General features: G+C 38.2%; 2 protein-coding genes across 4 annotated transcripts; both read right to left on the bottom strand.

Annotated features, from left to right (window-relative positions):
• Positions 1–1,459: 1,459 nt before the first annotated feature.
• On the bottom strand, positions 1,460–6,132 carry LOC103696297 (WRKY transcription factor 44). 3 transcript variants are annotated; one of them, XM_039132447.1, is made up of 7 exons: positions 6,116–6,132; positions 4,431–4,870; positions 4,169–4,312; positions 3,100–3,833; positions 2,428–2,586; positions 1,920–2,096; positions 1,460–1,828 (listed from the first exon to the last, which is right to left on the bottom strand). In XM_039132447.1, the coding sequence occupies exons 2-7, from the start codon at positions 4,635–4,637 to the stop codon at positions 1,795–1,797; spliced, it is 1,455 nt and encodes a 484-aa protein (XP_038988375.1). In that variant the 5' UTR covers positions 4,638–4,870; positions 6,116–6,132; the 3' UTR covers positions 1,460–1,794. The 3 variants fall into 3 exon arrangements, with proteins under 3 accessions (XP_038988375.1, XP_017695865.1, XP_008776094.2); XM_017840376.3 differs by lacking the exon at positions 6,116–6,132 and adding an exon at positions 5,687–6,000; XM_008777872.4 differs by lacking the exon at positions 6,116–6,132 and adding an exon at positions 5,687–6,000 and having other exon boundaries at positions 1,940–2,096.
• A 1,823-nt stretch (positions 6,133–7,955) lies between these two features.
• Positions 7,956–15,009, bottom strand: LOC103696288 (protein TONNEAU 1a-like). Its single transcript, XM_008777859.4, has 8 exons — positions 14,658–15,009; positions 13,704–13,836; positions 12,866–12,954; positions 12,637–12,759; positions 9,660–9,802; positions 9,546–9,571; positions 9,311–9,467; positions 7,956–8,365 (listed from the first exon to the last, which is right to left on the bottom strand). Exons 1-8 carry the CDS (start codon positions 14,742–14,744, stop codon positions 8,320–8,322), a joined length of 804 nt encoding a protein of 267 aa, XP_008776081.1. The 5' UTR covers positions 14,745–15,009; the 3' UTR covers positions 7,956–8,319.
• Positions 15,010–15,712: the final 703 nt, after the last annotated feature.

The following is a 15,712-nucleotide window of genomic DNA, read 5'->3' as shown; positions in this document are numbered from 1 at the left end:
TGGAAAAGAGACTCAATAAAACAATATATCATCTTCTGCTTCTACTTAATAATTTTTTGATAAAAATATTTCAATATTAGTTTTTTGTAAATTAGTAAATATCAAATTCTTTTATATTTAGTTATTTACCTCCCGATTTGAATATCTACTTAATTTCTCATCCAAAGAAACTGTTTGTCCAAGGAGAAGCCATTCCAGCTTTGTCACGCTGATTAGTTACAAGTTAGTCAGATACTTCTTTCCACCAATTTATATTCCTCAGTACCTTTCAAAAAGCTTCAACAAGATTGAGGCCGAAAAGATTTTAAAAAAATCAGACTAAAGAGAACGCACACTGGTTTTGAATTTTGAACTCACCAATGATTTCTATTCATACTCTGTATATTTATACAATCAGAAAAGCATAATTTTAGGCGTACAAAATATGTAACTGAAAGAAAATTTACAACACAATAAATGGTAATATTTACAAAAATAAAAAACTGATCCTAGAATCATGGAAATCGCAAAAATCTGACAGTATTTATTGCGGTAGCTGGACTTAAGTTGTCACTTGCTTGAATGATTCTAGAATCATGGGAGGCACGAAAAATCTGCCAGTATTTATTGCGGTAGCTGAATTTGAGTTGTGGCTTGTTTTCTTCGTTCTCCTTGATACAGACCTCACTCATGGTCTTATACATCAACGTGTAAGACAGTCATTCATGAAGCCCTTAAATGCTTAGAAAAAGATTCCTAAAGCTTTTATGATGCTTTTAGATTTAGGGGGTCTTTTAACCCCTGGGCAGGACAGAATCTTGTGAGCCGAAACATTAGGTATACCTACCTATTTAGTGTTCTCTAGGAGGTGTACCTGGTGCTGCATTGAATCAGATCAACCTCCCAGGCTTCTACAGAAAAGGCTGCAACCAAGGGGAGACAAAGCAAAACTGAAGTAGCAAACGTTAATTCTACCAATGTAAATGTCTTCTAAGCCTTTTAACTTCAGCCTTCTGGTCCTCCAAAAAGAGTGAAGGGTTCATAAATTTGTTGTTAAACTTGCTTCTTCCCTTGTACAAGAATCTTGAGTTCTTGCGTTGACTATAATTGAAAAAAAAAATACATACTTTGCATCAGTATTGAAAGTCCTATGGGCAACATGTGAAAACAAATGGCCATCTACAAGCATGCAGAAATTGCCATTTTATAAGCATCATTTATGGGAAATCAATGCTTAATGTCAAAAAAAAAAAAAAGAATAAACAATCAATGACCAGGATGACTTTTACTCACCTATCATAACATTTATAAATCGGTACATGTAAAAGGACTGTTTTAGTTCAAGTAGAATGCGCTCTCAGATGATGACTCTGCCCCATAATACTGAAAACAGAGGATAGAAAATTCAACCTGCAGCGTTAACAACTTCCTTGACATCCTAAATCAATAAAAAGCAACAAAATGCAGTTGCCATGAGAAAGAGAAGGCAAAACTTTGGATACATTTGTGGATCAATTCTTAATGGACATTCAAACTTTGGGAGTACTACAAGCCATTAGTTGAAAAGGCAGAGCCTTTTGAATAGCCATTAAAATACAATTTTCATGAGAAATAAAAGGCAAACCCTTGATGAGATTCATAGCATTTCTGAATGAAAGAACTTCAGAGTATTATAAGCTTCAGTAACATGAATCTACCAAGTGGTCTCCATCAGCTGTACCGAATACTATAGAAAAATAAAGATCAAGATAACCATGAGCACCAATGCTGCGACCATGCGGAGCCTCTCGGAACATAACTAAAACTCTTTGACCATCAAATTCGTTTCCAGGTTGGAGATTGCTTGATTCTGAAAAGAAACATCACAGCTTGTCAGGTAGATCATCAGATAAATTTCAAACCATGCTTTCCCACCCTTGTTTCAGGTGTTCAAATTATGCCTGGAGTTGTTTAGGCCTACTGCATCAGGGTCAGAAGCAGCTAGGTTCGTCTTTTTAGCTGGCATCGTGTGATTGTGTTTTCCCTCATATGTTGTGACGAAAGATCCTGAATCATCTGATGCCTTCTCAACATACTTGCGCACGTTACAGTTGGGAGTGGTGCATCTGTAGTAACTTCTGCAAGAAAGAAATTCGATTCATCAGCAGATCTTGTGGTTGGTGTTACAATAAACCATTAGATGATCAAGAGCAACTCTATACATATAGGTATACATATATATATAGATATATATACGCAATAAACCATGCACAATATATACACACATTACATGCACATACACATATATACATAAATATTTATATGTACACACATGTATGCATGCTTGTATGTAGACATAATTAAACATATACATATGCTCGTGTTATAGCCTTCACCGTGCTGGTAGTAAATTCTCCAGTCTCTGCTCTCTTGACTGCTGGTTTAATGAAAGAAACATCAAGTATTTACCTCGGATATAAATTTCCCTTCACTACTTTCTGTCCATATTTTCGCCAATGAAATCCATCTCCTGAGACATCTGATTCTACTGAAGTCTGCGTCGCAGAATGAGGCTCTGCAACACCTTCCGTTATGGTACCTGCTCCACCAACTTGATCCTCATTCTTCCTGTGATGAGAGAGCTTGTTAGGCATGGGATAATTTCTATACTCACATGAAATTCTGAATGTGCTTGTTCATATGTACTATGTTGTAAAATTTATGAGATGTGTTTTCTGGATAATAGTTTTGCATGTTACGAAGAGCCAACTTATTTGTTACTTCGACGATCAGTCATTATGCACCGATTGATTTTGTAAGCATCGATTGAAACATGGTGGATTTTATTTCCTATTTAAAAAACATGATGGAAATTGCACTGGCTCTCTTCATCTGAAGGGACAGTGTCACTAGAACCATACACATGGAGAGATATGACTATATATCCTCTTAGACATCAATATTGTTGCATGCTTCAAGGCATTCTTATCAAGCCAATAAACTTCTTTTCTTTTTCTTTTTTTCTTTTTTTTTACCTTTTTTCTTTTTTTTTCTGTGGTGGTAATTGTTGAGAACAAGCGTATAGAAGTTGGTAACTCAAAAATTATACATATGAAACTTGTAGAGCAATACACGACATACCTTCTCTTATAATTTGGCTTGTCATTATCTAAGCTTGCTGTGGCGTTTCCAACCTCGGAGGCCCCACTAAGTCCACCAATGGTGTCAGGATTCTTGGCAACGCTATTGTATGATGTAGCTAAAGGTAGGTCGTGAGAAAAATGAGCCAGCCCAAGACGAGAGGTTGTGTCTGGAAGACTTATTTCGTTGCCGTTCTCAACTTGTCCATCAGATACATTCCCCCCAACAAGATGGCGTTTCCACAATGGATTGCCGCTCTCTCTCCCATGGCCTTCGGAAACAACGGTTTGGCCTTGCGACCCCGATGAGAGTCGCTTGGGGGGCTGAGGCTTAGGATGATTGTGTTCGCCCTTGTAGACAATTTCAACTATTTGGCCGTCGAGCGATCTCTCAACCTTCTTCTTTACAGGACAATTTGGATGCGTACATTTGTAGTAACTTCGTGGGCATTCGCTTCCTTTCACTTGCTTTTGCCCATACTTTCTCCAGTTATAACCATCGAAAGAAGGTCGATCTCCACCGGCTGCTGGTTGTTGAGTTCTTGGATCCTGTTGTGTGTTCGGAGGCACAGAATTTGAAGGCTCGTAAAATTGGTTCTTAGCCATGGGTGGAGATGAATTCTGTTGACAGTTGAGAGTAGGCTTGTACTGGAATTGGTGTTTTTCTTGCTCCAGAACATGAACTGGGGCTTCCACACCCATGGCTGTTTTTTTATGACTGGCATCAAAGTTTCCCTGGAAAAAACAAAGATACCGAATGTTTTATGTTCCGATAACAGCATCACACATTGTAGTTCTTATGTATGAAAGATCATCCATTTCATGTCTCCTCAAGTAAAGTTCAAATGATCATCAAATCTGGAAGAATAATAAGGCACCACTTTCTTAGTAGGAAGTAAATTATCGGAAATTTCATTATAAGAGACATACAGGATGCCTGTGAACTAGATATTTCAAAGTGAACTGTTTGTAAAAGAGTCTGAAATCACGACCTATAATTGTATTCATTCGAACCAACTGATCGGCGCAATACTTCTGCAAAGAGAGCACATAAAAGAGGACATACTGACCAGATTTGCCAAGCGAGAAGCGGTGGTCCTCGAAACAACTCTTGCTGCAGGTTTGCATAAGACCCTTGTCTTATAATCTGCTTTTGAAATCTTAGTGGATGACTTATCAGATAAGTTGAACGCATCTGATTCAGATATATTATCCTGCGATTGTATTATTAATTGATGAAAGAGGCCAAATAAAACAATGATAACAGATGGACCATACATAAAGGAGCAAGCTAACAACCAATTTTATTTAATTGACATCCTTATGTCTCACCAGGGATGAAACTTCAGCTGGGGCAGCGTTTGGTGGGGGTTTAAATCTCAGAGTCTTTGGCCTGATGGCGACCGTTGCCTCAGCAAATGAAGTCGCAGGAGAAGCATTCATGGCATCAGCAAGGAGCTCTGAGAAGGACCTGAGATTGGAATTATAAGGTCTAGAAGCCACAGGTCTAGCCGCAGCAATCTTCTCTGCGTCTTGCATCTCCCCAAACTACAACTTATTAGTACTCAAACGATATGTATGGTTGACAGCACCGCGATCAAACTCAAGCCACAGATATCAACAGATTTGAAATTGCTATATAGCATAGTTTTCTCCAGTGAAATGCAACGTAACTCCCCAAGCAAACCGACAAGTTAAGTACTGTTGCTTGAAGCAAATTATGGTTGTGCTGCCTCACATTCAAGATTCGAATATTTACATGTCATTCGGACCTGCAAAAGATACTGCTATTATTGATCGGCGGAGAGTAAAACAAGCGAACAAGAGACAAGAGTTCTGATTGGATCATGGGAGGTGTTTCCCAGGGTTTCGACATTGGTGATTCTTCTGTCATTTCTATGAAATAATTGAATACACCATCACTGTTATTCTCAAAAAAATAAGAAAGAAAAAGGAAAAGATAACTACGTAATTTTTCGTGTAACCTACTCCTGAATGTAAATAGCTTTTTATCATTAATAAAAGCCAGGTGGTGGCTTTCTAATTAGCCTCCCTTATTATCTCGAACATTATGAGATGAGATCACCAAGAACAATCAGGAACATGTCTTGCAGTTTAAAATAGAAATACAAAAAAAAAAAGAAGAAAGAAATCCATCCATCAATCATCCGGTTTTTGTATTAGTGCAACATGTAGCGAATATTTTAAGCATCTTGCAGAGAACGTATGAACCTCATGCAACCCAACCAGCAAGCCCTCCATGGCCACCTTCTCGAGAATGAAGAGCTATCCAAAGTGATTTAAGCAGACATATAGATAAACTTTTCTTCCGAAGTCCTATAAAACTTCAGATGCCACAAATCGGTCATAGTGTAGATGTCTATCTGGTTTAATTCCGACAGCAAATCGAGCACAAGTACGACCTTATAACACCGTAGCAATTATAAGTTCGAATTCTTCCACATTTAGGAACTTTTAGATGCAGAAAGGAACCGGATCTGACAAAAGAAAAAAGAGCTCCAAACAAACAAGCATAAAAGGTTTCCTGCGCCAAAAGTAAATTGAACTCGGTGAAATAGAAAACGCACCCAGAAGCTTGCAGACCAGGCGGCAACTCCTCGAAATCTTTTCGAGAAGAAAAGCATGAGCAAACATAAAAACTAAAAATGAAGAGAGAGAGAGAGAGAGAGAGAGAGAGAGAGAGAGAGAGAGAACAGCGGGAAAATGGCGGCGGGGATATAAGCAGGGAGAAAGGTAGAGCGGATTGGTGGAGGGAGCTGAGGCTTGGACTGGGACCAAGAGATGATAGCAGAGAGAATAGTCTTCCTGGAACGACGAGACAAGCAGAGCAGAAGAAAATCCGGAGAGGTAAGGAGACCGTTAGGTTTGAAAAATGAGGAGGAGGAATAGAAGGGGAGAAGAAAAATAATAATGTAAAAGCCTGTACGCATAGTTGGATCCATATATAACATATATGAGTTGGACAAAAAAAGTAGAAAAAAGGAGAGTAGATGTACCATGTGGATAAGCAAACGATGGACGGGCTGAAGGAGCTGGTTTAAGTAAATAGTTTGTATGGGAAGTAGTAGGCATTTGGCTTCCACTGATGAGAGAGGGAGTTGTAATGCGTTTATCCTGGACGGAAAGACGAACTCAACCCGAGCTTCCTGAGCTCGATTAGAATTCGAGGGATGAAACGAAGGCCAAAATAGTCGCTACGTGTGCGATATGGTTTCCATTTGGAGCCCCAAGTCCTCCCGGGAAAGTTAAATTTGGGTGGTTGAGAAGGAAAAAGAATTATGAGCTACATTTGTGACATAATGATTAAAATATTTTTATTTAAGTCGTACAAATTGAAATTAGGTGAGAAGGTTGGAAGGGGTGGCACTACCCGAAATTGGAGTGAGTGAGGAGAGAGCACGTGGAGGAGCCGCAACAAACTCTGGCCTAACAGTACGGTTTTGTGACCGGCATACTGAACTCTACGAATATGGACGCTTAGAGGGCTGGACGAGTGGCTCTATGAGGCTGAGGGCGCACGGGTCACGCGGGGGTCACGGTTTTCGGTCACGCTACAATATTCTTCTTCGTACGGACACCACGAAACGGACGGTCCATGGGTGGACTGGTTGTTAGACAGCCATGCACGTGCTCTAGAAAAATATGGAAGGACGGGTGTGGGGAGTGGGGGAAAAGGGAAAAAAAAAATATGGAAAACTCCCCTCCCCACGGTGTTAGAAAGCTTAACCGGAAAAAGGAATACTCCCCTCCCCGCAGCGTTAGGAAAGCTGAAACCTGTTTCTTTGACGTTGGAAAATGCTGTTATTAAACTTTTTAATACTGAAGTCTACTGACCCCCAAATGTACCCAAATAATAATAATAATAATAGTACTAGTAGTAATAATAATAAATAAATAAATAAATTCGACAATTTTATAAAATCAAAACTCGTAGAATAATGAATTAAACCTGCCCTTATATATTAATTTGTTAAGAAAAAAATAATATAACATGACATCTTGAGTAGTAAATGGACACCCACCAAACAAATCGTGTGTTATCCACAACCGTCACATTTAGATTATAGAACACTGAGAAATTAGACCGTTATTATTTGATTTCACGGTAAAGCCCAACACAAGCCTAGGTGGTTCGCCTTTATTGCTGCGCGCCCCATCCCTCCTATCAATTGGGTCTCTTCCTTCCTCAAGTTTTCAAACCCATGAGAGAATGAAACAGCTCTAATTAAACTGCTTGAGCAGTTTCATTCATTGGGCATGAGAAAAGCCGACCTTTCCAGCTACAAAAAAACATCACATCATAGTCAATACGAGTCTTCACCCCCATCGATGCACGGTGTTCTTCGGCTGATTTACACAGAGGGATGAAAAAAAAAAAGAAGAAAACCAAATAATTATATAATATTTTCCTTATGCAACATGTGGGGAATACTTTTCTCCACCCTGATTAATAATTACTGGCCTTCTTGGCAGTTCATCCAGCACACCGAGGCCCTAATATTATTTCTCACAGTTTACCTAACATTGGGGAAATAAGAACCCATCCGATGCTACTACTACGAGAAGGCATATCATTCTGCCGTCAAAGTTAGGCATCCAAGATGAAGACCATTACAGAAAATCACCTTTCAGAGATTCCTTGGACCTGCCAGAAGACAAGTAATATAAAACGCTGAAAAATAATTCGACGAAACAAAACTTAGATGTTACAAAACCCACCGCACCACATATCTGAAACCCAAGTAAAATCTGGGGCAGCATACCTTGTCAACCGTTTTTCAGATCATCCAAAAAGAAACACTCGAAGCATGAATTATTCTACACACACAAGACTCCTACACAACCAAAATCCCCGTTAACTGACTGAAGAAATTTTACTGTCAGCACTTCCAAACAAAATACCGTACAAACCCACCCAATGCAAACAATTCAGCGTACATAATACCAAGTACAAGCCTCTTAACTGAATCATGCTCCATAGCATCCAAGGCTAGCATAGGAGGAGTCAGCTACAAGGTGCTTAGATTGATATCTTAGACTGCCATCTGAACTTAAATGCAGCAAAGAGAGAAAAAGTATGAAAGGAATACCAAGAGCACGTACTACCATCTTACATAAACTGGCTTCCACATTTTGATATCGTTCACACAAACAGAAATAAAACAAGATAGAAAATTACAAACGCAAGCCACAAAAGACACTAACGATGATCCACCTTGCCATCATCCTTACCATCACCAGCATGCCTGCAGTCAGAATCCAGATGAAAAAAATATAATTATAATTAATTTTCCTTTTGTGATTGAGAGGATCTAAAATGCCTGAAACCATAATAAAAGCCAGGGAGGAGAAAATTTAGAACTCAAAATACTTCTCAAATTATAGGTGGTGGAAAATTGAGAAAAAGTTGACAGTGGCCACACTTCCGACCACCACAAACTTAATGGAAACAACATGCACTTTAAATATTTGATAATGACTAGATGATGGATACTATCCAGATGAATCCAGTGAACATGTGACATGCAGAATCATGTGCACTAAAAGTAGTGTTAACTAGAGACTCACATCCAGCCCCCAAAACCTTTGCTGGATGCATTTAAGACACTAAGATACTTATGAAATTCTTTATCTGCAACTTTTGTCGATTGGTGGAGAGCTCAGCCCTACCAACAATGAGTTCCAACCTCTATATTGATGTTAAAAATGAGCATTTATTTTTTTTTAAAAAAAAGGATTGTCAAGGATGTACGTATTAAAATAACTTGCAAAATGTTATTTTTCTCATAGCCTTAAATTAATTAGGGAGTTTAGATAAGAAACATTTGTATTAAAAGGCCTTGCAAATAATATCATTTAATATTTTCTATTATATAATATCTAAAGGTATAAACATATGTCATTTAGTTAGAATTATATTCTATCCTAGATATCCCCATCTCTCCATTTTATGCTCTTGCCAAGTCAGACACTTAGATGACACTTAGATGTGTCTGAATCTGATCATCACGTCCATGTCCATACAACACTAACTAAAACAGCCGAATCTAAGAAAGGGTAGCCGACTAATAAACAAGTAGCCGACTAACAAACAAGTAGCACCTTGAAACATATTTACAAGACAACATACTGAAAATAATGCACTTGATTTATTTTTATTAGAAACAAAAATATGTTAAACCCAAATATACCTCCATGATGTGGTCAAATTCCGTGCTTTTCTGTCCAACTGAATGTTTTCTAAAGCATTTGAAGCTCGAATCACATCTTCTGAAAGCTCATCAGCGTCATATCTCCAATTGTAATCATCCTTCCGGATATTAGAGGCTGAGGAACCTAATCTCCGGTCTGAAGGCACTAATGTCAGAGACAAAAGGTAACATAAAAGCAGAAGACTAGTTCCATAGATATATGATTGTTAGTTACCTGATGACTGGGAAACCGAGATTGGCCTATCATATCCATCAACAAAATATTGAAACAAAGTGAGAAAAGGTTCTAAAACAATGTTGCAACACATGCAAGACTTTTCAGACTTACCTTCCCATTGGAGGTAAGCCTCCACCAACAGAAGATGATGATGATGATGATGGCCTTCGAGTGTTTCTGGACTCTGTACCCAACATGGAGTCAGTCTCTGTATTAATTATTCTCCTTCCAGCTGCTCTTGCTTGAGACAGGTTCTATTTAACATGATTCAGAATACAGGGGGAGAAAATCAACGGACGTAAGCAATATACTTTGTAATTCCACTTGTCAATCATAAATCATAACAACCACATGAAGGAAAAAAATTAAGGAAATAGATACTGAAATACCAGAAAAGGGGCTGATGCTACATTCAGAATGGCCAGTGTATAAATAGCTAAGATATGAAAGCTACCAGAATCAAAAGTAACTTTGTCATCAGTTTTCAAATATTAACAAGTGCAGCACCATCACGAGCAACAAGTGGCCTGGTTGATCTTTCATTGATCACAAATTGATGATACCTAAAAGGCACGCTGGCTGGGTGGCAATCATAACAGAAATCCATATAAATACAGTAGAGAGAAGAGAAGGGGCTTGATTCTTATATTAGAATCCAAATTTCCATGTCAGTCCTTGTGTATCGAGCTGTCGGCCAAGAGAAGGCGAAATGTATTTATTCTGCTCCAAAGAGAGCTCAAAATATTTAAAATCATTTATCAGGAGGAAATATGGTGCAACAACATTGTATGAAAATAGCCTGAATGGCAGCTGGAATCTTACTATGAGGTTGAGACTCCTAGCAAGCTACAAGGAGGGAAAGGGGCAAAGGATAATTGAAAAGCCATACATTAGCTCGGAGCAGCTAATTGAATATAGTGGATGTGATCCCTTATTTTTTGAAATCATAATAATGAGACCAACAATATAAAAGTTATATTCAATTTAGGAATGGGATTGGATTGAGGAGGCATCAAACCTACAAGAAAATTAAGGATTTCTTAGACTTAAAAAGAATGTATCAAGACAGGGCAACCCCTGCAAACCAGTTGTCTTTGTTGCCTCTGTAGCTGCTAAAGTATATGTATTTCTACATTTTTCTTCTTCTTTCTCTTTTTCAATGCAAAGGTGGGAGATGCAGCAACAACTCCTTAAGAAAATGAAGTCAGTAATATCAGGAGTATATGAGGACACCAATGGAAGATTGGAAAGTGTCCAACCTGCACCAAAGGTAGCAGTCTAGGAGTTACAGGAGTGAGGATATTGAATTCTCTGACAGTTGGTCTATCAAAGATATTTGCTCGATGGGAATAGTCATTTATCATTCTATATTAGGTTAATCTTCTGTATAATTATCTTACAAGTGCAACAAATTCTAAAAATATACACATGCATGAAAAGAATGCAACAAATCCTTAAACCATACTTAACCTATTTATAATCAGGTACTGAACCCAATTATTTTATATGCACATATATACAAATTGTCAACACACTTATGACTTCACTTTTTAGTTGTATACCTTACAAAATAAAAACAAAATGGAGCTAAGTAGAAGGTATCTAAGGTTTAACATAAAAGATGAGATAGATAAAAGAAAGTATAGTGGCAAAAGCATGACAAATGCTAAATATGCTATCTACTCCAGCTTTCTGTTCTCCTTCACTATTAACTACAAGACCTTCCCAATCACCTGAACCAAGCCTTAACCAAACCATAACCCTCTGACTGTTACCATTATCGCAGATGCTTAGGGCCAGATTCTAAGGGTTTGTCCAACACATCATGACCCATCAGATCCGAGGTTCATATCCAAACCCAATCCATTTACAAATGAGTTGATCTCAAGTAACCCAAACTCAACCAAATTGTAGAAAACACTCATCGAAACCCATTCATTTTAGGAAGGCGAGCAGTTCCAAGTCAGAAATTGCCACCCTATTAGAAGACAAGGCTTTTTCATTTTGCAGAAAGGAGGATCATTAAGTGGAAAAGGGCTGAGCCATGGACACCATTTGGTGAAGTATATGAAAATCTACAAGAAAGAATTTGTTAGACAATCTAGAACTGTACAACCAGAACTCTTTCTTACTATTGTTCGGATTAAAATCCTTATTGCATGTAATTATGACCTGTAATAGATAAAAAATGTTGTGTGGTTGGAAGAAGGCCCACTTCCCAGGGTAAGATATTTTTTAGCTCAAAAAAAGTTATCTTAACTATCTCAAACTCCTTTAGGTTGTTTTTTTTTTAGGGGGATATATATAGCATACATATAATCTAAGTTGTGGGTAATTATAAAACCAATTGAAATTTTTATTAATCCAAAGATTTGGTACAATGTCCATGTTGAGTGAGCAAGTGCAGATTGGTGATTGGAGACTAGGGCAACTTGAATAGTTTGAAGGACATGCAAAGAAAAAAGAGTTCGGCTTGATGATGATCTCCACTTCAAAATATTCAAATGGCCCACTAAAATGAAGTACAGATTAATGTTGATAACAAATTAATTCACCACTGAACAACAGAAATTATGGCACATGTTAATAACTTGATCATATAAGTTAGATATTAAGACCCTCAGAAGCCATATCCAACTATATGATGGCTTATTAATTGATTATAAAAGCTATCAAGGACAGGTATGGAAGAAAAAGATCTTAATACCAAATATATTATATAAAGTATTGAATGATTATGCTTATTGCCATGGATAAGTTATTTAAACCAAAGTACTCAAATTAAAGGACCCTATTATACTAGTCTTAGTTGAATGCACACGGATACTAAAATACTAAAGCCCTTGATTTGCCTTGTAAACCAAATACAAATTTTAAAGGACCTTCCTATTTTTCGTTTGCTAAATAGTTTCAGGCTTTCAGCTTATAACCTTTTAAACATGCATCATTGATTAAAATAAAAATTACCAACTTTTATGCCTATATCATATTTGCTCATCTTGATAAAAGTCCTAGTGTACTCAAACCTAAAAGTAAAACTGTAAAAACATAGCAATGAGCTGATAAAGTAAGACAAGAAGTACCGGACCTCATATTTAAAATATCCTTCAAGAACATCTAAAAGTAGAGGACCATTTTCCACACTCCTGTTCATGTCATACCCATTTTTGCTGCTAAAATCTCGCAGTTCAGCTTTCCAAAAATCCTTTGGCTGAAAAGCAGAAATAACATAAGGTAAAAATTGTTACCCTAATTATTTATTATCAAGCCTTGTACAGTAGCAGCTCTGCAAAACATAGACTAAATTGCGTGATTACCAAATTACACTCAGGCAAGTAAACTTTGAGTGTGTGTCCTAGCTGGGCCCACTCCAAGTATTCACATATTAATGCTGTGAGTAGCCTTCCTGTAACAAGTAGAAGGTGCTTATCAACATAACTAGAAATAATATTAAAAACTAAAAGCAGGTACCACAGATCTTACAACAAAGAGAGGGAAGATTCCAATGCTTTATCCAAATCATATTTATTACTTCTATTGAGCTGATATTAGTTCATCTGGTTCTCAGATTACCTAGAGCACATAGGATGGATTTAAAATCAAAAAACTGAAGTCTGAACCAGGAGAATTTAACGAAACACATCTGATTCAAACAAGGCTACACTGGGCTTGATTAAATCACAGCTCAGCTCATGTTATACAATATTGTGTGATATAAGTTACAAAACTATCTATAAACATATCGCGCCACTTATAATAGCAGATGGAAGAATCAGCTTGGTTTACAGCTTAAATCCTTTAATTAATCTCTAGAAATGTTTACGATTTTATTGTGTTGATAGTTTGCTAGGTTAACATATAAAGGTCAAGTGCTTGTGACTTGTGAGTTTAGGTAGCCACAATTTCATACGATTCAACCAAGTCAACCAAACTAAGAGAACCATGATCATGAACAAGCAGTGAGAAACACATCGCAGGTCTCTTTTTTTTTTTCTTGTTGAGACCTTAGGTAACAACAAGAATGCACTTATGCTGGGTCTAAACAATTCTGGTGGTCTAACTAAAAAGACACGTCGGCAGTAATTCACCAGACTGCCCAAAAATTATAAATCTAACCATGGATCCACCATATTTGTGAAAGCAATTAGCAGAAACCTGAAGGAGAGGCATGCAGCTGCTTAGCACGATCATTGCAGCTACCAAGCAATGCAGGAGGTACGCTGTCTTCATTTTCAACAACCCGATCCTCTTCTTCTATTGCCTCAAAGACACTTGCCCTCAGCTCAGCCTACCACAATATTTGACACAAAACAATAAAAATCCCAAATTAGCTGTTTCAACAAGTAATCGCTGGATATTTAAATTGCCTCATTGTAGAGTGCAAAGAGTACTACCATGCAATGCACAAGGTTAAAGACTGGAACTCAAATAATGTCATCAGAACAATGTAGACCAAACAGAAACGAGCCTCTAGCGGATATGATTTAACCCTATAGAAAAACCCTAATCTAAAGCAAATTGCAGCACAGAAATGCATTAAATCATAAATCCCATATTTTAAAAGCCAAACTTTTCTTCGCTGACTGATCTCTAAGATCAGAACACAATTTCAAAGAAACACCCAGCTTTAGGGATTCCATGCGGCCGCAAAATGAAACACTAGATCAAGAACAAAAACTCTATAAAACTAGAAACCCTGAAGGACCAGATCAGAAACAATGGACTTATGTATAATTCTACAACAAAAGAAGTGCAATCGATCATGCCACCAGTAAAAACTCCTATAAAACAATACCGAAAGGCCTTACTTCTTCTAATTACCAACATTGTGCTGCTAAATCACAGCACTTGCTCGGAATTATAAGAAAAGAGAATATGAAACAGCCCATCCATTAAACCCTACAGCAGAATCAGTTCGAGAGACAGACAAAGAAACCCATCCATCAGGACGAATCTCTTCAGAAACATTTGCTAACGTCGAATTCATCCGGTAAAACTAACAGAAAAAAAAAATGAAGGAAGAAGACGTGAAACCCTAAATTCCCCAAGAAAGCGTTCGTTCGATGCAAGCAATAGAAAGAAGGGGAAATGAGAGGAAGAGGGGATTACCCTAATCTTGGCGAGGACGCCTTTCTTCTCGAGAGTTCGAGTGACAAGGGTCTTCAGGTCCATCATCTCCCTCGCGTAATCATCCATCTCGCCCTCGATCTCGCCCTCCTCTCTCCTTTTACTATCTTTATTTCTCCTCTCGTCCTCCTCCTCCTCCTCCTCCTATGCCCGACGAAGTCTCAGACGAGGAGATAGAATTAATAGAAATAACCTCGAGCTCTCTTCACTCTGTCCGTCGGCTGTTTTTTTTTTTTTTTTTTTTCAGAGGCGTCCGTCCGTTGGCTTCTCTCTTTCCTTTCTCTCGTCCGGAAGGTTGCCGGCGCGATGGCGTCCACGTGAAGCTATCATTCCAGGGAGCGAGACTCGTGCGAGGAAATCCTGCTGAGCCATTTACTATTCAATCAATCAAAACCATCTCCGTAACATCTGGGACCGTGAGGTCTTGACGGCTGTGATTCAAAATTGATTTACTACGGTCCATCTGAGTTATGTAGATCTAGAGCCATCATATCAGGTGCCGAATTCCACTTCGGAATTAGCCAGAAAGAAGAATCGTGGCAAGCGTTCGCAGTCACTGCGCGACGGAACCGCGACCGTCCCCAGGGCGTGCGTGCACCTTGGAGCTAAAGCCGTTACATCAGTTGCCGAATTCAAGCTAAAGAATTCGCAAATCGCAAGAGCTAAAGCTGTTACGTCAGTTGCCGAATTCAAGCTAAAGAATTCGCAAGAGCTAAAGCTGTTACGTCAGTTGCCTTTATGGGCACCATCTTCATAAAGAAACTGCTGCAAGCGTGCAACACAACCTGATGATACCCGAAAGCTGTGATTCTCTAGAGTCCAGACTAATAACTAAACCATGGTTTTGGACTTGAGAACACAGAATTAGGAGAACACTAAACGGTAGCACAGAGAGTAACGGGTTCCAGACCAGAAGGAACTCCTTGGCCTACCTTGTGATTTCAATATGCTTTTTTAGCATGTGATCCATGAGCTCGCTTGCTTTTCATATTTTTTTTTTTCTTCCTAAGCTTTTTGATGGTGATTTGCACCATGTT

The sequence above is a fragment of the Phoenix dactylifera genome, chromosome 12, assembly GCF_009389715.1.
Source record: "Phoenix dactylifera cultivar Barhee BC4 chromosome 12, palm_55x_up_171113_PBpolish2nd_filt_p, whole genome shotgun sequence".
Taxonomy (NCBI): Eukaryota; Viridiplantae; Streptophyta; class Magnoliopsida; order Arecales; family Arecaceae; genus Phoenix; species Phoenix dactylifera.
This window is presented reverse-complemented; position numbering and strand designations above follow the sequence as displayed.

Excerpts from the sequence above, each read along its gene's own strand:
- LOC103696297 (XM_039132447.1), bottom strand. The coding sequence starts at position 4,637 with ATGCAAGACGCAGAGAAGATTGCTGCGGCTAGACCTGTGGCTTCTAGA. Across the intron at positions 2,587-3,099 it reads AAGCCAAATTATAAGAGAAG|GAAGAATGAGGATCAAGTTG; the intron begins GTATGTCGTGTA and ends CTCTCATCACAG. Across the intron at positions 1,829-1,919 it reads GTAGGCCTAAACAACTCCAG|AATCAAGCAATCTCCAACCT; the intron begins GCATAATTTGAA and ends GTTTCTTTTCAG.
- LOC103696288 (XM_008777859.4), bottom strand. The coding sequence starts at position 14,744 with ATGGATGATTACGCGAGGGAGATGATGGACCTGAAGACCCTTGTCACT. Across the intron at positions 9,468-9,545 it reads CTCGGTTTCCCAGTCATCAG|ACCGGAGATTAGGTTCCTCA; the intron begins GTAACTAACAAT and ends TAGTGCCTTCAG. Across the intron at positions 8,366-9,310 it reads AATTTGACCACATCATGGAG|GCATGCTGGTGATGGTAAGG; the intron begins GTATATTTGGGT and ends TTCTGACTGCAG.